The sequence below is a fragment of the Balearica regulorum genome, chromosome Z, assembly GCF_011004875.1.
Source record: "Balearica regulorum gibbericeps isolate bBalReg1 chromosome Z, bBalReg1.pri, whole genome shotgun sequence".
In the NCBI taxonomy this organism is placed as follows: domain Eukaryota; kingdom Metazoa; phylum Chordata; class Aves; order Gruiformes; family Gruidae; genus Balearica; species Balearica regulorum.
In genome coordinates this window covers 12631824-12656873 of record NC_046220.1, presented here as the reverse complement: position 1 = coordinate 12656873, position 25050 = coordinate 12631824, and the positions used below count along the sequence as shown (strand labels likewise).

General features: G+C 38.8%; 1 protein-coding gene across 7 annotated transcripts in view; it reads left to right on the top strand.

Moving 5' to 3' along the window:
* ELAVL2 (ELAV like RNA binding protein 2) overlaps positions 1-25050 on the top strand; it is a 98166-nt gene that overhangs the window by 27528 nt on the left and 45588 nt on the right. For 4 of the 7 annotated variants that reach the window (XM_075739331.1, XM_075739333.1, XM_075739336.1 and 1 more), the window contains 2 exons: positions 14367-14457; positions 16779-17019. In XM_075739331.1, the coding sequence (XP_075595446.1) occupies positions 14386-14457; positions 16779-17019 (313 nt within the window). In that variant the 5' untranslated portion in view covers positions 14367-14385. The remainder of the gene's footprint in view (positions 1-14366; positions 14458-16778; positions 17020-25050) is intronic. The other 3 variants (XM_075739335.1, XM_075739334.1, XM_075739337.1) reach the window with 2 other exon arrangements.

The window sequence follows — 25050 nt, the reverse complement described above, 5'->3', positions numbered from 1 at the left end:
AGATCTCTGTGTAGCACAAACAAAAAAAGTAGTTTATTGTTAAACATTCTGGAACAAAATGCTTTTTGTCTGTCCCTCATTCTGTGTCTCCCCAGTGGATTTGTGAATCTTTCTACGTGTAAATGCTACTGAGAAACAAGGAGTGCAACTGTTGGTAAATTGATGAAGTTTCTTGTATTCAGCATAAGTGTCACTTTCCTCTTAGCAGGTATGGAAGAAAGACCTTTAGTCTTACTTATTTTGCATACGGACAGTGCTTTTTGAAGCACTTGGTGTGGATCAGTCTTTGTCAAAGCTGAAAACATTGAGTAGCTTCTGAAGCTTCTCCTGCACCACATCCCTCCCTTCCCTCTTCCCATTCTGACATAGAAGATGAAAGAAGATGAAGTAAATGCATTTAACTTAATCTTGAATACTTTAGATTGCCTAATATGTTTTTAGATTTGTGTTTTATGTCCTATTCTGTTTGGAACTGGATAACTTGCAGTCAAATGACTTAGGAGACACTCTGGAGACCACAAGTTTTTCATAAGACTGGAAAAATGCTAGTAAAACTTTGGAGGAGGATATGATGAACTTTCTGACACAACTCTGCTTTTAGTCTGTGTTCATGCAGGTCATTGTTTAATATATCAAAGGCCAATTGATGACTCCCAGTTGTTACCAGTAAACTACTCAGGCTCAGGTTTGAGAAATTCTTGGTGGAGACAGCTGCCAGTATTCCAAAGTCTTGAGTTTAATAATTGGTCACTGAGGCTTAGTGTGTGCTGTACACTATTGTTCAGTTTAAACAAAACTTTTACATAGCTCTGTGTGGGAATCCCTAAATGATTTTTTTGTGTGTAGAAATAATATATGGATCTGTTCTTAACCACTATTTGTCCAAGTTACTTCAAGATCTGATACTTTTAGATCCAGTAGGCACCTGTTGGAAAGATGAGCTTGAAAATCTTGCAGGCATTGGTTGTTCACCCTATTTCAGTGTGGCTGATCACAAGCTCCTATGTCAAAGTCTGTGTAGGAGTTATCTTTATAAGGACTTCAGGTTTTCAGTGTTTAAAGCAGGTGAGTACTTCAAGGATCAAGGAATGCAGACATTCTCTGCCAGCAACCATCGGAACATACCAGGTAGCATACCCTGTCTGATACCATGTTGATAATGTATCCAAGAGATTACAAATGAGGGGGTGTTTTTGCCTGTGTTGGTTTTACATGCTTAGCTACAGTACAGAGATCATTCAATAGCTGATGCAGAGTACAGCCAGCTGAAGGATGATGGAAACTTGGAGACTGGTCAGCCACTGAGCTCTGAGCTGTGTCACTTTTATTGTAGTAATAAACTTTTCTTTGTGGTTCATTAGATGCAGCTGCAGTCAATTAGAACCAGCTTAAATATAACTTAGCTGATTTGCTTTGAATCTGCTCTAGGTGTTTTTGTCAAAAGTTACAGGCTTGCTTTTCTTTCAGGTCCTTACTATAATGTTTAGTTATGGAAGCTAAGTGCACTTTGAAGGGGATACAGTTTTAAAGTTTGAGCTATGTTAGTTCTAAAAATTATCCCAACTTGTCTTTTCTTTATGCAAAGGATAAAAATGAGCTGAGGAGCTGGTAGTTTGGAGACACCCATGTGATTTCTCTAACCTCTGATACTTAACAGTCTAAAAATAGTTACCATATGGGATGTCTTTATTGTGAGGACAGCCTCTGCTGCTTGAGAACCTTTCTGTGTTTAAGCACTTTCTGTGCCTAAACATTTTTAGCTATTTCTTCAACTAGATGTAAGTCATCATATGGCTTTGAATGAGAGCTGCTGTCATTGTCCATAGATCTAGAAGGGAAAGGAGTTTTTTCTCTGAATTTAGTAGGGGTGGATATGGCAGCATTATGCGTTTGATCTTTTTTTCTACTGGGTCTGGTTTAGATCTCAGTTGAAAACAAAATGTAAAAAATTTTGATCTTACACAAGGGAAGAATGCATCAAATTTTAATCTTAACACCTGACTTGTATCTGTTTCAAGGCTGGCTGTTAGAGTTGTTTAACCTTCTAGCAACCTACTGAGAATTTGTAGCTTCAATGGAGGTTATTCAGAGATGTGCCTAACAGACCCTACTTCAGTAGTTGTTCTTGTTGTAGGGAGTTCACAAGCTGCTGAAGCAAATAAGAAAACATTTGATACTTGGCCTATGCTGAGTCTATTTTCCAGTAAGCTGTTGTATACAAACAGAATAATCCTTATGGAGCAGTTGCATGTCCTTTCAAGATGCACAGTAAATAAAGTAAAATCTAAACTTGCACACACTTGGTGTGGCAGAGGTTATAATTAGTGTATGTAAACTATCTGGTATTTTTCTCCTGGCAGTTTGTGGTAGGTTTGGGAGGGAAGTTACCAATAGTTTACTTTTTTGCAAATTTGAAATAATTACTACAAGCTCTTTTCATCATCAGTCAAATAATGCTTCATGGCAGGTCCTCAGTGTCAGGATGCTGCTCTTCATGTTTTACTTGTGCAGTATCCTGATCTTACCTTCCTTTTGTCCCTGTCTCTCCTGTTGGCATAGACTTTCTGTAAAGTGACTTGTAGGTTTGTGACTTAACTTTGTGACAAACTTTTCCAGCTTTCCCATGCATTGACTTTAAGTCTTTGCAACATCAGACTCCATAGCTTTGGTATAGTTAAAGGAACTTCTGCAGTTATGAGCCTCAAACCAATGTTGTTCTAAAATTTTTTTATCTGTAGATTAACAAGTTCACTGCAGCTGCTGTTAGCCTTAGGCAACTAGTCCTGTGCTCTCTATGCCTAGAGTAAAAGAGCTGTAAAGCTGTTGCATTACTCATTGTGCATAACCTGAGCACTTACAAATCTTTCAGCTGAGGCCCTGTCTTGCAGGTAACTTGTAGTGACCATGCAGCTTGTACAGAATGCAGGATTTGCAGTAAGAAAGGTTTATATTCCTTTTTCTTTACTGATGTTGCTAGGAGGCATACTTGAACCTATTTTTCTACTACTTACCCAAAAAACTTTACAAAGCAGTGAATAAACTTCTGAAGGTTATAAGTTGAGCATTGACTGAAAGGTCCATTTAATATACAACAGTATAATATGCCTGTAGAGTTAAATAAACAGATGAACATCCTTTTTGACTTAGGAGTTGGTTTAAAAATAAACAACCCTATATTCTTGTTTCTTTATATTGTACCTATATAATGGGACAATGAAATACAGTTTTGATCTTTCAGGCAGAGATGTGTGGGTCATTGATATCAGGGCTTCAGGATTTAGAGGTGCTAATCTGTGTATTAGGAAATCGGTTGAAGATGGTTCCCATGTATCTTTACTTCTTTTTGGTAGCAGGAGAGGAGGTAGAACGATGGCACTACTAGGAAAATGTAATGTCTTTAGGTAGTTATCTACAGTGTGAAAAAGGAAAAATCCTTGCTTCCTGACTGTGGGACAATATAGCACTTTGTATAACTGAGTCCTTTCAGATTTTGGCTATCCTGACTATGAGTTCATTTCCAGAAGTGGATGATTGATTGTCTTATGTCTATGTCCTTATATATTTTTATATATTATGTTCTTTTAAATGCCCGCATTTAAAATGTGGGCAGCAAAGCTTAAATGAACAGCCTGTCCAAATGAATAGTGTGGAATAAATAGTTTTCTTCCCAATAGACTTTCTTTTAGAGCTAGATCATTCTGACACCTAATGAAACAGACTTTTTCAAACTTGGAGCTGCTTCTATTATAATTTGTTGAAGAATCTGTTCCAACATAATCTGGATGGTACTTTTTTAAAATGAGATCTATGGAACTTCAACTCATTACAAACTACTGTAGTAGTGCAACTTCTACCTTTTTTAACTGTTTGGGACTCCTGTGTATGTATGTGGGAATGTATGATCATATAGGACAGTGAGAACCCATATTTGATACCAGCGAGGACTTTAATACTGACAATAGCAGTTGAAGACTTCTGCATAGTACTGATGCCTTTTGACATGTTGTCAGCCTGTCTCCAGTGCTTACTTTTGATTTTTTTTTTCTGCTGTAGTAAAACACATTCTTTACTTGATGCTGGTAAAGTGTATGTATAAGAATCCTGTACTTCAGGAGATTCAGTATATACCACTATCAACTTTTTGGCAAGATAAAAATGCCGGGAGGGAAAATGCATACTGTTTCTGAACAGCCTTTATTAACTTATTGATGCCTTTGCTTCACAAGACATCATTTTCCCTCCCCAATCATAATGTTCATCCTGTGAAAGTGGACTTGTTTTGGAAGTATTTTTTTACGAAAAAAAGACAAAAACTTCCAAACTCGGATTCCTCTCCATGTCACAGGGATGTCACAGCATAAAATCCACCATTGGGTTTATTTTGAGGTATTCTTCAGTACTTTGGGTTCTGTGGCAAATAACATGATTTGTCAGGTCTGCTACAAAGGGTGTTAGAGGTAAGCAAGGTCTTCACTACCTGATCTTAAATTTGAGTGCTGGGTGAAAGCAGCTGCCCTTCTCCCATGCCTCAGAGTCAGGGCATTGCTGTAGTGAAATGGTGATAAAAATATCCACGTTAGCCAATATAGGGAGCAAGGGTATCTTAAGCCAGGTAGGATCACCATCATGTTTCCCACCTGCTGAGTTTCTCAAAGTAAATTTTTTTGTTGCCGCTGCATGGCTGATTTTTCTGTCCACGTTCTTTTTTGTCCTGTAGTGTGTGTGTTACAGGGAGGTTTTTCGGGCATAGGGGACTTTCTAGTGCTTGATGTACACTGATACAGGGCAGAAAAGTCTAAAGTTTGTTCAGACCTGTGTGCTGTTGGACAGACTTTGTTCTTGCTATCATGCTGTCTTGAGACTTCTCATCAACTTTGTAAACAACTCTCTTGATTTTTCCTTTCATTTTAAAGTTTGAAGATGTACACAGGAGAATAAAATAAATTGGAAAAGATACGATTCTGAGTATTTGGGAGCTCTGCAGTGGTGTACTTCTGTAACTACTGTTTCTCTTGCTATTGAATTAGGCATAAAATAAGTTTTACTATGAAATGGTGTAGTAAAAGGTTTTTGATGCAATAATAAATCTCCTAATACAGTGAACTCAGCTTTTCAAAACTAATTTGAAAGAAGATTACCTAATCTAGAATTTGCTGTTACAAGGTCTAGATTTCAGTAATATGTATATACAATATTTAGTGTGTTAGACATAGATAATCGAAATGTCTGCTGCATAAATATCTCAAGTTTTAATAGGTTTAGGTATTATGCCTAGCATAGGTTAACACATGAAATAATATACCATAAGAATAAAATAAAAACATGTAGGTTAGCCCACATAAGGAACAAGGATATCTTAAGTCAACTTAGTGATACTTAGTTTAATGCAACTTGGGAGTACTGTAAAACACTAGAGGTGGAAGACAAATTGGTTATGGCTTTCCATGATCACAGGGTTAGGAGAAAGAGCTAGAGTGTATGGAAGCCAAAACTTTGTATTTTCTGGACAGAATGATAGGAAAATATGTATCAGTATTAACTATGATATATCCAATTCTTAGAGATTTAACAAAGGGTTCTGTCGTCTTGGCTGCTGTGTTTCTTGGTTCTTGAACTTGTTTGTGCAGAGATTCCCATCCACAGAGGTCTTGGATAAAATTTGTGCTGACTGAAATCAATAGCAAGATAATTTTAAAGTAGCAAAACTTCTAAGTATCCACTCTCTGCATTTTTAGTTGGATTATACAAATAAAGATTTCTGCACATAAGTCATCTCAGTACAGCATATGGATCTGTCATGTCTGTGTTGCATTATTCATAACTCATCGTGTAGCAGGATTAAGAAATTAAGCTCTCTTCATCTGCTACTGGAAGCCTGTGCTGCATTCATGGAACCACAGTGACTTTCTGATGTGGCAAGCAGGGAGGAATCATAGCTGGCTTTAAACTTGTTGTTTTTTTCTGAAAGATGTGATTATTAGCATTCTTAATGGTCTGAAGTTACTTAGAGACTGAATAGTCAGTCTTTATAACAATATGGTTTTGCCCATATTTTTTCATATTAGTTCATTATGAATTGTTGGACAAGAGTGGCTTGTTGATGTCTTCACTCTTCCTGGATGATCTTACATCCTTTTTGAGAAAGGAAGTAATGGAAGCCTCATAAGGCTGTAAGTGAAGTCTGAGCTGCTTTTGACTGAAGAGGGCAGAAAATGCTGACTGGAAGTGTTTTGGTTTGAGCAGTGTTCCTTTTGCTCTTCCAACCCCTCATGCCCAGCTGTGAAGAATTGTGTGGCACAAGTCAGTTGGTTCCACAAATCTCTTATTTTTTTTTTTGCCTTACATTCTACTTTGAGGCCTTTCACCAACGGAGGCAGGCAGATATTTAGTATTTGAATGTTTAATGTCTGTAAGATGTGCTCCTAGGTCATTGAAGCAATTTTGGACAATGTCATGTCCTGGGCTGTTCAGGTAGTTTGTTTGCTGTCATATCTGCTGTAATGCTGAGTTCATGGCAAACTCCAGTTTGCCCTGTCTTGCTAGGTGAGCTCTTATCCTTCTGAAAATCTCTTCCCAGAAAGTTTCATGCAAGGTTTAATTTTTCCTGTGCAAAAATGACTTGATTATATGTGTATGTAATAGGGCATGTTTCAGTTTGGTTTGAATACTTTTTTGTGTTTCACATAAGCTTTGCTTGTTGTTAGTTTTAGAACTAAAAGAAGGATGCACTCTCCAGCTCAGGATATGGCTGGCTGTCAGACCACTGGTGATCTGGGCTGGTAGAGGCATATGAGTGTGGAGGCTTTGTGTTGCTGTCCCAGCCTGACACAGCTTTGAAAGAATTTGTGAAGAACGATATGGAGGAAAGGAGAGCCATGGAGGCTGCTGGGTTTTGACTTTCAGCTGCTTTCTTTTTTTCCCTTTTTGTATGGGATTGAGGATGTCAGTTACTTAGCTAACTAGCTGGGTACATGAGGGTTTAAGAGGTAGGGATATTGAGTCATGCAATTTCTTCCTTGCCTGCTCTGCATTTGAGATAAAAGTTTACTGTGAGAACAAAAACTCCCCTGAAGGGAGGAAATCAAGGGAATTCATCCTGTACTTTTTGAAGGGTAGGGCTACGATGGAGATACCAAGTTCTCAAAATCTGGCTCTGTGGGTCTCCTGGGGCATGCCTCTAGTGGATGGTCTGCCATACGGCTGGGTTTTGGGCCCAGCCATCTCTCCAGGTTACCAGGGAGCTGTGAGGAAGAAGATTGCTGCCATGAAAAATGAGTGGAGCAGGTGTTTCTCTAACCTTGTCCTCAGCCTGGAAGATGAGTCCTGTCATCCATTGCTGGGCCATCCATTGCACTGAGGAAAGCTGGGTGCATGGGAGACAAAACCTTTTAGCTATGCTTTTCAAGGAGAGGAGTGGGAGAGTAAATGGAGTAGTGGGTGGCCTTGAAGTTGACACATGCTTTCTTGATCAGGAAGAAGCTGTTTTTCTAACTTGTTTTTAAATTTGGGAATCTCTTCAGTCAGACTAACCTGACTTGCTTCCTCTTCTTGGCTATTGGTAAAACTTCAGCTTTTGAAATTGCCAGTGGGGCAGAAGATGTAACTGCAGTGTGAAAGAGGAAGAAGTTTTACACAGCCTAATCTTGCCAATAGCAAGATAAATGCTGAAAAATTGATGTAGGCATCCTAGCCAGCTCAAGTGGGGCAGGTGCTGTATGTCTAAAAGTGGATGTTGACTTTGAAGCCATTCAAGCTGTATTTGAAAAGTCCTCCAGCTGTCTCACCCTATTGAATCGGTTTTCTTCTGTTTTTCTCAGTGGGCTCGAGTACTGCAGATGTACGAGGCTGAAGGGAAATGTCTGCAGTAAGATACTGTTACTTCATGCAGGATACATCTGCATTTTGACAGAATTGTATTGCCTTGGAGAGCACTTTGTTAGGCTGGGACCTAGCACATGAGACTGGGACAGCCTGTGTTTAAATGAATAAAAGCAAAAACTGTAGTTGGCAAGACTTTGAAGGGTAGGGTGCAGTTGAAAAGTCTGAGCATATCATATCCTTCTCTTTAAACAACAGTCTCATTTAAAGTATTGATCAAGTCTGAAATTGTTCATAACTTGTTTGAGGTTTGTTCTTTGTTTCAGGTCTGAATTGCTGGCTGAGTGTGGAGTGTGGGATCCAGTTATAGTTTTGGTAGAACTCTTGCTGAACATCAGCAATATTGGCTGCATTAAGACAGGCCCAACTTGACATTTAGTTAGGCTTTTGAATATAGCAAAAGTAATTGTTTCCCCTCAGCGGGCTTTGAACTTTTTTAAATGAAAGAGGGTGATGAAAGAATATAATTTTGTACAGAGTTATTTCATCTTCTGCATAAGCTAATTAATGCTACATGTTGATGCTCTCTTGCTCAGGGAATAAATTGTTACATTGGTAGAAGTGGTTGTGTGTCTAAATTGACCTGAATAATTGGGAGCATAAAAATGGTTTCACTTTATTGGAGTCCCACTTGAACTTATCACTTAACATAATGCAGGTGTTTATTTTCTTTACAGAATACTCTTAGAGTTGGTATTTCTAGTGTGGCTTTTTAAAATGACTTAAATTACCCTGTACATTTCCTTTGCTTTACCACAGCTGACAAGTAGTGAGTCAGTAATTGCAATCAGACAGAAGAGCTCTTGCATGGTCTCTAGACTACTCCATAGTCAAACAATCATAGAATCATAGAATAGTTTGGGTTGGAAGGGACCTCAAAGACCTTCTAGTTCCAACCCCCCTGCTATGGGCAGGGACACCCTCCACCAGACCAGGTTGCCCAAAGCCCCATCCAGCCTGGCCTTAAACACTTCCAGGGATGGAGCCTCCACAGCCTCTCTGGGCAACCTGTTCCAGTGCCTCATCACCCTCATAGGGAAGAATTTCTTTCTAACATCTAATCTAAATCGACCCTCTTTTAGTTTAAATCCATTACCCCTTGTCCTATCACTACACTCCCTGATAAATAGTCCCTCACCAGCTTTCCTGTAGGTCCCTTCAGGTACTGGAAGGCTGCAATTAGGTCTCCCCAGAGCTGCCTTTTCTCCAGGCTGTCCAGATCCCAACTCTCCCAGCCTGTCCTCATAGGAGAGGTGCTCCAGCCCTCTGATCATCTTTATGGCCCTCGTCTGGATTTGCTCCAATGGCTCCGTCTTTCTTGTACTGGGCACTCACCTTGTTTTTCATGCATTATTTTTCCAGAATGGCATGCAAATCTTTTTGCTGACTTCTTTCCTAATATGCTAGTAGCATTAGTGTGTGTTGTTTTAGAGCATTCCGTAAGTCCTTGGGTGTCCTACAGGAATGCAAAGAGTTTCCAAAAGCATTGCATATTGTGTGGAGACATTTTTTAATCTGTGTATACACTTTTAATGTTCCCTATAAATTTTTACATTCAGTATGTAACTTGCCCTTTCTTACTGCTGTCCTTTTAGTGCTGTCAACAGGACTAATGAGTTCTCTTCCTGACAGCAGAATTCATGCTTATACTCATGGCTGTTTCTTGTTCAGCCGTCTGCAGTTGTCCACTTGTCTTCTCACTGCCTACCAGGAATGGGCAAGTCTGTCGAGCTGCCTTTTCTTCCTTGCTCAAAGCTTCTGCAGATTGTCTTTTGCAGCACCAATCACAAGGATTAATTAAAACTGTTTATGTCCCATATGGTTTTTTTCACATCCATCTTCTGTCTTTTCACTCAATTTCTCATCATGCCTTGAAGGCTAAGATATAGCAATGTTAAGTGGTATTACTTGTTTAGTGATTCATATAAGAGCCAGTGTGGAAAGGTTTCCCTTCTAACGTGTTACCTTAGAGAGGCGCTCTATTTTGATTTTATTGTTGCACAGAACTCTTGCTTTCTGGTCTTAGTTGTTTGTGTTTACATTAGTAACTTTGGAAGATACTTTGAAAATTTTGAGACCACCTTATCAGAAGCTAATTCTAAATTTTCTGTGAGGTTTTTTTTGTCTTTTAAGTATTGTACCACAAAGTTCTTCCTCATAACTTTGCATAAATCAAGAGGTACTGTACTGCTTGGTTCTCTTGGCCTGGGTGAGTTTTCTTCTGGAGCAATACCCTAATCTAGTTTGTGCTACAGATTTTTTCAATAGTGTAATGGAGGGAATGACACAAATAAGTGGACTTGCAAGTGGGGAGCGCCTCTAATGGAGAAATGCTGGTTTAAAATAACAGTGAAAACACAGACCAAGAAATCTGCATTGTTTAGACTATGCAGACTCAGCAGACGCAATATGTGCTGTTAGTGTGGACATCAGAGTAACCATCAAGCTCTCCTTGACAACTATCCTTTCTACAGGGAAACTGAAAGAGTAGTATTTTCTTCTGACAAGTAAGGTGGTTGACTGAAAACATGCCCTGTGACCTGTATGCGCCTTTACCCATAAAGAAGTTTGCGATGTTCTAGCAGCCTGTGTAATAGTTTCTGCGTGTGCTGGATTCAACAGCCTCCATTATCTCTTACTGTAACACTTTTTTGAGTATGCACGAATTAATGCAGGCTCATAAGAGATTTGACTATTTGAAGAAAAAAAAATGAGCACTTCAGATTAACGCTGCAGTAAAGATTAAAATCAGTAAAGGGGAAGCATTAAGAATTGCAGCTATTCAAAGTACAAATAACTGCATTTTTTGGAGGTATTAAATTTTTTTTGCTGAGTTCTGTTTTTCAAAGCAAAATTCAGCATTTAGGTTATCTGGACTATTGCCTTTCACAGAGCCCACAAATGGTGATTTATTTTTATTTCTGTTCAGCAACACTCCTCACGCACAACACACAGCTTATCCTTGCTAAATTACCTTTGTTACTGTTGTGAGTCGAAGTATGGTATAAATCCTCTAAACCACACTGAGTATTTAAAAAAGAGAATAACTGTATTACAAGCTGAAACTAAAGTTCTGATTTACACCTTATCTAGAGGATATAAAGGACATTGTACTCAGCCATGGGCTTCTGCTTGTTCTGCTATATGGTATTATGAAAACAAAATGTGTAACATCTGCTTGTCCAAATAGCAGCATGTGACAATTGTCCTGTGCTTCCATTGCACTGTCTGTATCCAAGAGGAAAAAGGGCAAATAGTGAATTCTAAATCATATTCTGAAAGTTACTTAGTGTGTAACTCTTCAGGAGGATCTTCAGGAGCATGTTTAGGATCTTTTAGGATTTTATCAATAGCATTGTATCAGCTGTGGCCCTTGAGGCTGGAAGCATCTCATGGTGCAGCTTCAGTTGCATCTGAAGAGTGGTAACCTGCTGCAGGAGGCAGGTGTGTTTGATACCTGGTGTCTTGCCATTTAGAATCAGGTTGCTGATTTTTCTGTAGTCACCTTATGTAATAATACCATTTAGAAGTATATAGTTTAAGCAGCACAGGCATCTGTGCAGTGATTTTGGTGTCAAATCTATAAATAGAAGTAAATTCAGTATATAAAGCCTGTGTGAAATACTTTTTTCCCTTCAGTGCAGGGATGCACAGGTATGAATCAAAACAGGTGGTAGAAAGGTTTTGGCCAGAAATGCCATGCACTAAAGGTTTCTCCTTAGCATATGCATGTGAGGTGGTAGCAGTGGTTGAAGGCTTTTGTGTTTTGCCACCTCACCTTGGTTCTGTCTCAACACTGCCGGGATCCAGCCTCAACTTCCACTTTCAGCCAAATGTGAGCAGTTGAGTGTGTTACATACCAAAATACTTGTTTTGCAGGGAAAATCAATAGACCACCGTGAGTATTGTTTTGCTGGTCTTATATTGCTAGCTCTGCTTTATTTTCTAAAGCTCTCATATAAAAATCTGCTGTTGATATAATTGGAACTGTTCTATGGCAACCAGAACTAATTGTGTAAACCATATGGCTTTTTAACTCCTGATGTCTTTGGTCTTCAAAAAAAAAAAAAAAACAACAAAAAACAACCTAGTTGCTTCTCTGCTAGGCAAACCTTCCTCATGACATACTTAAACTGCAGCTAATTAGAAACTAGGATTTAGTTAATGGCACAAACTGTTTTAAGAATGTTTAGATTTAAAATTTTAACTGTGCTTGATGAATTAAAAGTAAGTTTATTGAAAGGTAGATGGCTCCCATGCACTCTGTGTTAACCAAGGAACCACTCAGTTTGGTGAACCGAACAACTTTGTGTTCAGTTCTACTTCTTTTCAGGACTGTAAAGAAAGTAGATTTCCTTTTCCAACTTCATTTAAATGTCCTCCTCTTAATCTGGATATATTTTAAGACAGACTTACATTTTTTTTTAACAGGCATAGAGCCCTCTTTCTTGAACTTACTGATTTCTTAGGTTTTGAATGCACTAATTGGTGAGCTATTTTAATAATCTGAAGTGTAATACTGTCAAAAACTGTATGAGCTTTTTTAATGGTATTAGTGACTCTTCAAGTACTTCAGTATTTCAGAACTTTTTTGGAGACTGTTCACAGCTTGAATTTTATGTTAATATGCCATTTTTAATCGGAAAGTACAGTGTTGAGGCTGGAACCTGGTTTTTAAAAATTTACTCTTCTTCCTTTGTAATTAGCTATATCCCTTATTTTCAGGTCAGGTAGAAGTGTAAATAAAAGGGTAAGAACTTGTAGGGTTTTTTTAATTAGATGTAAAAGAGCATTCTGTATGGCTTTGAAAGTAATAAAAATGGTAAAAGAATTGGTAGAGAACAGCTTGCTTTTGAGACATAATGGTGTGGTAGTTACAGAACTGACTTGTATGTTGATGTGAGTACCTTGTAGAACACTTCAGTGAAGACAGATGTGTTATGCAAACTGGAAATACCTCAAATGGGATGCTCTTTGCTCTTTTGAGAAGTGCAGCGATGCTCAAAGGCATAGTGAAGTCTATGTAGAGTGTCCACTGATGTCCTGTTCACACAAGTAAGCTGTCCTATTGGAGTTTTCCATCTGCAGCCCATGGCTCACAGGAAGCAAGTAATTTATCAGGGCATGCTGCTTTGAGAGCCGTAGAGATCACTACAGTCTCTGTAGGACAGAGATTTTCGTAGACTGCCACTTTAATGCAGTCTCCATAATGAAGCTTGTCTGGACTTAAAGTCAGTTAAGACTTTCAGTTTTTCTAATGTAATAAGCAGTTCATCAAACATACTTGCCTGTATACAGTGGAGAGCTTTAGAAGTGCAGTTGTTAGCATTGGTTTTGGGTTGAGACCAGAGGGAATGGCTGATACCAAAGCCTCAGTATTTTGCATAAAGAGATGATGAAAGGTCTTTGTCAACTTAAGTTAGAAATAAAAAACAGACATGAAGTCAGCTAATCGTATGGATCTTGGTAGCAAACTGAAATGAGGACTATTTGTCCTGTTTTAAAACAGGAAAAGTTGTTTTGAAGTATGTGTTTATAAACCTGGATACAGCAGCTGCCTTGCAAAATCTGAGTCCTTGTTTTTTATCAATTTAGACTTACCTCATCTGCTAAACAGTGGCAAGGAGTATCTCTTGTATTTACAGCAGTCTCAAGCTGTGGCAACAGTCAGGAGTCTTCCTATTTGTGTCAGTATTGTGGTTATATTTAACATCTGGACTACTTGTAATCATCTGCAAATGGCCCATTAGTTTTTGTGGTATCCTCCTAGCACTGTTCAATTCAAGTCTAAATGGATTTGCAATCATGTTTTACTTAGAAACAAAACCCAATGTGCTTGGGGTCAAAAACACCCTTATGAAGAACTCTCTTGCATTTTTTACTCCACTTGAGAAATCCTTGCCTGTACTGCTGTTTGTATGTCCAGTGTTACTCTTAAACAGCTATTGCAAGGTAACTTACTGAATACCTTGTGTGCAAGACTTTAATTTACTTTTTTTTTAAAACCTAGGATTTTAAGAACAGACTGGATTCTGGCAAAGTCTTGTGTATATTTTTGTGGTCTGGGAAAGGCATGTAAGGGGAGCTGGTTTTCAGTGGTGCATGGTCATCTTACGTGCCTATGGAAAATCTACTCACTGCATTTTCTTTCTTTCCTCTTCAGTCTTGAAGCCTTAAAGATTTGCTTTGTGGTATAGTTCCTTTTAGGCATGGTGTGGTTCTAGAGATAGTTTCCAGCGTAGATACAGGGGTAACTAGACTGCATTGTCTTTTAAATCTTCTTAAAAATAAGCATCTTATTTCATGTAAGAAAAACAACTTTAGAACTGAATTTGGAAAGATTAGATTGGAATTGCCTCAAATCCAATTAAGCCACACTGCATGGACGTGCTGGGAATATAAATGCAATTACTGTAAATTTGTACAAACTGATTTGTTGCATTATCTTGCTAATCTAACATACGGTACTTTTTGTGTCCATATTGCAGACGGCAACTCCAAACTAACATGGCAGTCAGACTGTGTGATGTGGCTTCTCTGCTTAGAAGTGGTTCGTGGGCAGCAGAGCCTTGGACTGGGGTCTGTGGGATTTTTCTTAAATTCTGTAGGCTACTTTTTTTACATGTTAATAGTGCTGAGGCCATACCAAACTCTTCAATCTTCCATTTGGAATGTTAACTCTCTTCTACGTTTTGTTACAGGCTGTAGGTTGTGTCCCTATTCTTTGAGAGCCTAGAGCACACTGGCGTACCACGACAACTTTTTCTATGATATGGTGATCTCCTGTAGAAATTATACTGCAGTGGCTTGCCTTTCTTCTAATGTCAATTAGATTTTTAGTACTAATTCAAAATACTTGGTGTATAATTGAAGAGTAGTATTGTACTGAAATGGTTTTGGTATGGTCTGAATACTAAATTGAAGTAACTTTAAAAGCCTGTATACTGTATATTTGATGACTATTTTTAAAGTTTATTTACAAGTCTTATTCTAAGAAAATGTTTGAAAACTGTAAATTTATCTCAAACTATTTTTTGTGGTGGAAAATATTTAGTAACTGGTGAAGTGCTTTGTTTTATGAAGAGTTGTATTCAACCTATCAATAGAATATGCATTATTTGTAAAACATATTAGTGTCACTTTATTCAGAGCAGATGGTTCTATAGCTGAGAAATGCTGTAATTTCAGCACACACAGGCTACTGCAGCTGTTCACTTGAATGTTGGCTTAGGTTCTCATTCTTGCCACCTGAACATGAAAATAAATGTGCAATTAAGTGAGGATTGTTTGTTGTCCTTGCTAAATCCTGCTAATTTTCATCAATGAATACTTTAAATTTGAGAGAAAAGAGGAGGGAAAAAAGCAATCCTAGAGAGCCTCAGAGTACAGCACTTCTGGCTACTAGCTCTGCCAGATATACTAGTGTTTTGAAAAGTAATTTATCTTAATTGGGATAATCTACTTTCTCATTTTTCAGCTGACTTGTTTCATCACAGTGCCAGAAGCAGGTTACCCCTTGGAGTTTGTCACAAGGGAAGACAATGTTGTTCTGGTTGTAGCTCCTCAGAAAAACTAGATCACATTTTTATATTAAATGTTAACAGATGTGTCCTCCCTTTTTTTGTGTTGTGCTGAAGTAACCTCTTGGAAAATACTTCTGTATGCAGAACATAGAAATGTGTTCCCAGGAATGTCTGAATTGTAGTTTAAGACATTCACCCCCTTCTCATACTTTTGGGAGAGTCAAATTTGCACTCACTCTATACAGTTGACCTAATCAACTGTTTGGGTATGCATTGATTGTGTATGCTATTTTGAACAGGACAGTTAGGACTCCAGAGGTCCTGACATTATGCTGTGATATTACAATAGGCGCTTTTGTGTGAAGACTCATACAAGTTTAAGTATGAGGTTGGATTTCAGTAATTGCTGGATTTTTTTTTAGTGAAACTTCTTGATGAGTCTTGCTTCTGTGTTGAAATGTTTATTACTGGAGAATTAATTCATAGACTTTTCTGTTGGACGTTGTCCTATATAGTTGGTCTCAGAGTAGGCTGCCCAAGTCTTGGATATTAGTCTGCCATTAAAAATCCAATGTATTTAACAGCAGTTACCATTCAGTCACTGATTGATATGGCAGAATGTCTTTTGTACATGTCATAGCTTGTGGGCAAGAACTGACACTTCTAATGATTGCTGCTGTATCTACCAATCATACAGTCACTTTGAGGTGAAACGCAGTAGTTCCTGGAGTGGTGGTCACTTCCTTATTTTCATGTCTAAAAGTAAATCAAGTTAAAATATCAAATTTAAGTGTTTTCAGGGTGCAGGGGAGGGAAGAAGTGAGAACCAAGAATTGTCAGTTTAATCATAAAAGCATTTAGAGACCTACTTCCAACCTGTGGTGACAGAAGGTTGACCTAGAGGTTATCAAGGAAGTGTTTGTTTTCCATCCCAGTACATTCGTGTATCTATTTAAATTACTAATCTTGCTTTTTGTTCTTGCTTATGATAAAGAAATAGGCTCAGGATACAGTTAACACCCACCTCTTTGAACCTGGCCAATTCTGGCTGGTAACTTCTGTACTAGAAAGGCTGTGATGCCTCTAAATGAAGGGAATGGGGAGGAGGGAGACTAAGCTTTCAGTGTTGACTTCATTGAGAGAGCTCCTAGAAGATTTTAGTGACAACTTTATTTGCCTCTTAAGTTTTCAAAGTATTGCCTTGACTAACAGTTAACATACCTCTATATTGGTGGGGACGGTTTGCATGTAGATGCAGTATACGGCCCTGGCAATACCACTTCTGCATAGTGACAGGTCTTCTAGATTCTTGTCTGGACTTTCCTAAAAAATGTTGAAATATGGATTTTGATGGTTCTTGTTTTCTGTGTTTTTCAGCAGGTAATTGCTGCCATGGAAACTCAACTGTCTAATGGACCAACGTGCAACAGCACAGCCCATAGTTCAGCCACCATAAACAATTGTTCATCACCTGTTGATTCTGGAAACACAGAAGACAGCAAGACCAATTTAATAGTCAACTATCTTCCGCAGAACATGACACAAGAGGAGCTGAAGAGTCTGTTTGGCAGCATTGGTGAGATAGAATCCTGCAAACTTGTCAGGGACAAAATAACAGGTATGTTGATTTTTGGATTTTGTGCATGTTTTCATTATCCAATCAGTAAGCTATCAGACTGTGTTCTGTAATTCTTAAAGCATGGAATAAAGGCAGAAGAAACCAATGCTGATGTTGCTAGTCAGAAGGAACTTAGGTTCATCGTTATCTAAATTCTACACCCAAAAAAAAAGTGGCTGTATTTGCATTTCATCTAGGTTTGTGTGAGTGCTATAAATGGTAACTGGGCATTTAAATCTTCTGAGCTTTAGAGTCTTTGCAAAGAAGATTCGGATTGGAAAAGCAGATATCTACATAAGGTTTACTTGAGTTTTTATTCAACTCCATTGGAGACATGACTTCATTAGATCTAGTTGATGCAAAACTTCCATTTTCAGGAATGCAGGTAATTAAACTTGTGCCTTGGGATAGGGGTGGACTCTAGTTATTCAACTTGGTAGGTAAAGCTGCTTTTGCACTTGAGCAGTTTCTTTAGGATGCACACTTGAATGAGTGTCCTGTCTGAGTGCAAGTGTGAACTGCAATGTGATGTATTCTGTTAGTTCTTTATTTTAGCAACAGCTGATGCATATGTTGCATGTATTTAGACCAGTTGTTTAATTTTGAAGAACTGCCAGAAGAATGCCTTCACTTTAAAACAAGAATGAAAGAATGCTTGGAAAAGTTTAGTTTCTCATCTCCATTTTTCAGCTCTGAGCTCTCTCAAATTAGAAAACATTGATATACCACTTACATCAACATTTCATTAGTTTTGTTCAGAAATGTTGACTTTGGGACTTTATTTCCTGGCTCTTTTTTCCAGAGTCCTCAAATATCCAGCTTTCAAGAACATAGCTTTAAGTTCACGGTTGCAACTCTTGAATGTGCTGGTTAGATTTTGTGTATTTAAAATTACATCTCTCCCAGGCTGCGTGTTCTCTATGCTTTGGTTTAAGGGATGGAAGCCAACACTTCCCTATTACTGAAAGGTCATGGCAGAACATGGACATTTTTCTCATGCTAAATAAAAACTTTTTTGTGACTCAGCATTCCCCAAGCAGCAACAGTGGGAAGTGGAAAGACAAAGGCTTTAGTTGACGCAGATTGCATGTAGCTTCAGTCCCCACTAAACATCTTTGGGTTGATGGCTTGGGTGTCCTGGAGAGATGTCTTCCCCAACTGTGTACGAACACATGAATACTGGAAGACAAGGCGTAAAAAGTGTCAGGCAGCTCTGGCATCAACCCCGGGACTTGTCTTTGACATGCAGCACATGCTTTCTTCTCTTGTCCAGATGACATGTTTGCTTTTCTAGCATGGGAGAAAAGTTATGCCACCTTGTCTCACACTGATGCAGACAGTGCTGTGTCATAGATAAAAGGATGATGCTTAAACAAGAATCTGACAACAAAGTGTTACAAAGGGGAATATTTCCTGAGTGTTTAGTTCATCTGTATCTGCACCTGCTGAGGATGAGCAGAGTCAGCTAAGGGATCTCTTCTCCTAAATTTCACCATCTAGCCTGCTGCACAGTGAGACTGACTTTAGCCAGAGCCTATACCTTTTTTGAATAATAAAAAGTAGTTTAATTGCTAGTGCTCATACCTGTATTCTGCTAATACACAATTAGTGAAAATACTGGTAACACACTGAATAATCACCATCTGTTCCTGCTCAGGCCTAGAGAGGAGATGCTGTGCTTCTGAGACTGCAAGAGTGGGATTTTTTAAGTCTTGATGTTTTCTATTGACTACTCTACAGTTTGCTAACTGGAGAGCAAAATACCTCAAAACAAGGTGCCTGCTTGAAGAGTGTGACACTTAAAAGATGATTGCTAGAATCCATACCTCTGTCTTGGTGAATTCACTAGGCCATGCTTCATGGCTGTTCATCATTTCAATTAGTGATTGCTGACAACTTAACCTCCCTGAGGTAGGGACCATTTAGTGGCACAAAATGAGTCAAGCAGAGAGGCTGCTTGAAGCCCAACACTGGCTTCCTTTTATTGAATAGTCTCTGGCTGACTTCTGTGTGTTTGAATGTTGCTTTGCCTCCCCTTTGGATCTGAATGACCAACACTTATTCCCATAGCAGGTGGCTTGCTCTTAAGATGTTAGGTAGTGCAATGGTTAAATCTGTAAAGTATGCTGCTTCAGCATGGTAGCCTCGACTACTGGAACCACTGCTTTTAGTCCTCCTGGGCTGACCAAACCTCAAAGCGATCTCTGCTCTTCACTGTGAAGAATATGAATGTGCTTGGGGATGCCGATGAAATTAGACTGGGCTGATGCCACACCTTGCTATCTTAGTCTGAAGGCTGGTTGATGCAGAAAACAGGCCTGTCTTCTCTATAGGGTAATGACTTCACTGCTTCAAAACAAAGTCCTTTACTTAACTGTTTCTTGACCTTTTGTTCCAGGAGTAGAAAGATGTAATTGGTACTTGATCAGTCAGTGGGATGGCTATTCAAAGTGTTTCTCTCTGTCTTGTAGATCTGAGTTCACATATTTAGCATTCCTTATTAAAGGTGCTTAGGGATTACATGCTTCTCCCAATTAAGAGGTTACTGTAGGCACACAGAAGTAAGCCTCAGGGTCTTAATGATGGATGTGCAAATTGCCCAGATCCTTAAATGGTTTTGATGTTTTATTTGCTAGATGCTTGCATTGCTGCTACTTAATGTCAAATGACTTCTTGCTTGGGAATGGAGTGGAGCAAGACTTAATTGCAGACCTCTTGTTTGAAGGTGTGATGTTTTCTGTATAGCATAAAGTGATGCCTAAGAAAGAGTCTGAATTTAAATTACATTCTTAATAGGTGAGAACTCCAGGGCTGGAACTATTGGAGATACCGTTGGTGTTTCTCCTTTATCAGAAAGCAGCTCCAACTTTAAGGCTTACTTTCAGCTGCCAGCAAAAACATTCTATCAGTCTTGTTCCAAAAGGTTTTAGTATAAATGAGAGAGAAGTGTGGTGTCTGACCTTATAACTGCACTGGGAGCAATACTTCTGATTTAAGTAGCCTAGGGCAAGGTTACCTAGTGTTCGTGGATGCTGGGGAGAGAATGCTCTAGTTCCAGTCCTGTTCTTACTTTTTCAGGTTTTCTGCAGAGAGTTCTTGAAAAGCAGATTGTCCTTTTCTTTCAACAGTTCAGAACAGGGATTGTTACCAAGTTTCTGCGAAGGAAGAGATTTGGCATAAATTTGAGAATTAACATTGGTCTAATTCCTGTGTTAAAACTAATTTTTTCATCTTAAATGAACTGTCATGAGTACTAGATATTTGGTGAATACTTTTAATTGATGAGAAGTTTAGGGGAGCATAGAAATTAAAATACACTTTCATACAGACTAGACAACAAATGAGAATTGATAAGAGGCAAAGCTTTGGTCTGCCTTTGACTGTTTAATTCAGGTTGGTCCATATCAGTATTGGATGCATCCTCTGGCTGCTTCATGAGGTGAAACTTTATTTATGACATGCTGGAACTGAGAGCTCTTTGCCAAGCAGATGAGACAGCTCCAGTATAGGAACGCTAAAGAATTTGGTAGTATCTGCATGGGTGAATGAAACAAAACATGCAAGTGAACCATTTCACAGCAGTGAAACATTATTTGATGAAGAAAACTGGACAGATAGGTTAGAATGTTAGAATTAGCTGGCAGTGTCAGAGTCCCAGACCATACCCCACTCCTGTGATCCACTAGTAAATTTTAAGACGTAAAGAAACCTGCTACATAATGGGCCACATGTTGAAATTCAGAGGCATCAAGGATTGCTACTGCCACCTTGGCCCAAATACTTCTCAGAGGATCCTGTGCATTTGAACCAAATTATCTCCCTCCCTATTTAATACTCAGTCTGCAGTCACATCTGCAGCACTGGAGTGCTTTTAAGACTGCATTATAGCAGTGCCCCAGTTCTTGGAGCTGTCTGCACACTTTAGGATTGAGACAAGTTGAGCTTGAGGGCCTCCCTGCCTCTGGAAAACCTATTGGAGGGAAGGAAGGCACCCTGGCATTCACTTTTTAATTCCATGTGAGCAGTCTGAAGCCCTGTTTCTAAATGGCTGTTCTAGTAGTGTTAGTAATGCTTTTTCCATGAGTGGAATTTGTTGAAACAACATCTTAATTCTTTCAACCAATGGTTATAGTTCCTTGCTGTGTACTGTCAACATAAAGCTTCTGTCCCTTACTGATGTTTATCTAAGTGTTTAGTTGTGAGGGAGGTGGGGATGAAAGCTGAATTGCAGAAGGTTCCTCCTGGTCATCTCCAAGCATGCAGTTGATGGACACAACTTTCTGTTGGGGCAGCATTGGTAGCTGAAGTGAAGTTTATTTTCTCAGCTAATGAAAAAACACTGAAAGTGTTCTCAGCAAGAATTAAAATAGCTGATTGCTATTCTGTAGTTTTACTGAAGGTAGAGAAATTAAACGTTGATACTAATGAAGATTTTAAAGGAGGCTGAACGAGAATCTCTCCATGTGAGAATCTAATCAAGAGCAGCATCTGAGAAGTGGGGCATGAATGTCACTTATTATCTGTTTGGAATGAGTCATTGTGCCCAGATATTTTGGAGTCTTACATACTTTTGATTAACACAGATGTATGTATATACAACATACAAAACTACCACATGAACTAAATATAGTTGTACAATAGGTGGGAGACGCTGATCTCAAAGCATCATAACTGAATTCTTACCTGCTGCTGTAGACAGCTGTTTAATTTAGGTTTAAGTGTTTTTACATACTTAAAAGCAGCAGAGAACATTGTAATTAATCTAATGTTAAGCATGTATAATTCTAAAAACTGAGGTAAAAACACTTGACATGGAAGAGGGTAAAATGGGATGAAGTCTAGTTATCAAACTGCCCCTGGTCAAGCACTTAAAAGCACAAACTTTCTGCTCATGCGAGACAGCTGACAAAATGCAAGGGAGAGTGGTAGCTACCACTTAAAAATGAACACTTACCTTAGTATGGCAAACTGTATTTTCTAGACCTACTTTTCTGAAACTTGAATATAAGTAAATATAGCAATGAATGTGGTGTCCTTACAAAAAAGACTGCACTTATTTTTAATGCCAGCTCTCTTTAGGGTAAACTCAGTTGTATGTGTAGAAAATAAATGCTTATTTTACACGTTGTGGAAAAATCTCCATGATTTCAGGCCTTTGCTTCTTTGTCACTTACCTAGGAGTACTTGCAGAGTTGTTAGCTAAACTGAAACTTTTTGGAATTCAGACTCTGATTTTAGAGAGCAGCTGAAATCAGATGTCATTAATTCAGGAGAATTTCTCAGTTTTAATGACTTCAAAGCTCCTGTACTGTTCTATTATGATAATCATATGCTCATCAAATTCACAACTTCTTTTCTCTGAAAGAGAACCTGTTTGGTAAATCATTTTTTTTCTTGTCTTTTTGACAGAGTGAACTAGTAATAATGCGTATATGTAGACTTTGCAGTTTAGCATGCCTACCTGTTCTGCGTAGAAAATGAGGCAGGATGTATTTAGAGATCTAGTCTGGAACAATATTTCACATTCATAGACTTGTGTAGCTGTGAAGCCTGGCAATAGACTCTTCCATTTAATACAAGACAGGTACTTACCACCTGAAGGTTTCTTTTTGCATTGCTTCCTACTGTCAAACTTCCTGCCTTCTAAACCTGAAGACAAAGTCTATTTGAGGACATTCCTGCTGATCACTGTCACATGGGCCTGTTTTTCAAACTTGATCCAGCTGTCTTACTGTAAAGCTTACATGTTGGTTGAAAGCCTGATTCTTTTGCACACTTTTTTAAAAAAAAAAAATCTATGTTCCCATTTGGCCTGTGGCTGGTTAACTGATCTGTCACATTGTGATGGGGTTTCCCTATGGTCAACATTATAGGCTCTCAGAGTAAAATTCTTCAGGTTCTATTATGTGACCCCTAAAAACTTTCTAGACTTTTACAATATAGAAATAACCCATTGTCATGGATAGGCACATACAGGAAGGGTCACAGTGCTTTCTCCTTTTGTCCTGTTAACTTCAGTCTTAGGAAAACGGGCATATTTAATGTGTTTAACTGTGCACATTTCATCTTGCCCTCTGCATATACTGATTTCTCAGATATTTGGAAGTATTGTTCCATTACTATGTTGCACACAGTGCAGATGCAGAATACAGTGCACATCTCAGCAGGTGCCTGGAACTACAGTTCTAAAAAAATTGCCTAGAAGTTGAACAATTACAGAAAACTGTTGATGCAGCTGTAGTCAGTATGTTTTGCAAGTTTGTACAGAAATAGTTTTTAGTTGTTAATACTGAAATTTTTCATTTATATTCTCTGTTTTCATTGAAGAACTGTGGTAATAAATGTGAAGGATTCTGGGTTGGTCACAGAAGAAAATAGAAAACATGTATGAGTCAGACACAATGTCATAAGAGTTGATGTTAACAGCAGTAATAGTTCTAGTGTGTGCAATGTACATGCATACAGCCAGTGCAGTGTTAGGAGGGACTCTGTCCTGTCAGATACCTTGGTTAGAGTACTCTCCTCGGGTGCAAAGTATGAGGACATACCAGTGCCAATGCTGAATTGTAGTCTGCCCAAAAACTGAGGTGTGAGATGGAGGACTTCTTTCTGTGGGGAAGGTGCTCTCATTAATGGCTAGTTTTCTCTACTTCTGTCATACCAATGCAAAAACTCCTAGGCCATGTTGATGTCTGGCAAGAGCAGAGCTGTTGGAAACCTTGTGCCTTATAAGTGCTACTGCAAAGCTCCTGACCTCTTCTGTATGTTAACTTTTTCAGTGTGATCTCATTGTTCAGTTGAGCCTAGGCTGGCAGTTTCTTTCAAGTCTCTTGTCACTATTGTTTTGAACAGTGCTAGCTTACTCTTCAACATTAATCTTCACTTACCCTAGAATTAGTCTTACATTAAGGCTTTTCAGCTAACCTTACAGGAATATGGGAAGAAAGTATGGTCATATACCTTAATCTGAGACTCTAGACTTGTTCCTGCCTTGAACTACTGTATGTGGAGATGAGGTAGGACACAAACTAGGCAAGTTCTCCTTTGATTCTTCATGTCCCAGAGGAAGCAAGAGGAGACAAATAGTATGGCATATCTGTGGAGTGGCTTAGTCTGCAAAGTGACTATTTATCTACAGTGTAGAAAGTTTTAAACATTCCCATGACAAAAAATGAAAATTTTGAGGATGGTATGACAGTGAGTAGCTGGAATTCCCAGGTATTTGCTTATGTAGCACAAGTGCCCAATACAGAGGGGACCACATTAGTGAATAGACTACTACAACTTTGCCACTTTCCCAAAGAGCTTTGCTGATTTTGTGAAACTCTTCAGCTTGTTTTCCTTCTCAGCCTTTACTCCCAATTTGCATGATGTTTGTAGTCGTATACCACTCTAATCTGTCAGATGTTCCTGCAGGGCTTTGAGTGCGGTCGTGGTGGGAGAATAGAGCAGTTGGCAGCTAAAGGAGCGAGCTAGCTGAAGCTGGATGCTCTCTTGTGGTGTGCTGAGTCTTGTGAGAGGCAGGGGTTCTTGCTAGCTGCTGCTTAGTGGTGTGCTGAGATAAGGAATGAGTTCTGGCAGCCTAACAATTTCTGATTTGGGCAGGGATGTGGACAAAAGGTATTGCCTGGCAAACTGTATCTTGCCAGCAGTATGACTTGTACAGACCTTGAATAAAATGTAAAATCCAAAATAAAACCCCAATGGGATTTGAGGCAAATTTATCTTTAGATACGGTGACTGATCTCTTTTCTGGAGTAACTTGCTTAAGATCTTGAAGCATAAATTTTCTGAGGGTAGGTGTGAAGGGGAGGGTTGTTAACATTGGCTTTTTAATTTTCAAGATAGTCCATGTTTTGAACTCTGCAGCTGTTAATGCAGTCTCTGATGTGGCCTAGGGACTCAGTGTGTTGTAGCAAAAGGTAATAATATAATTTTGAACTTCATGTGCTTGTTGGAAGAAAGTGTAACAGCAGAGTGTTGGCCTCCTTAGCTGGTGGTTGGAGTATTGTCCTATTGTCTGGACTGCAG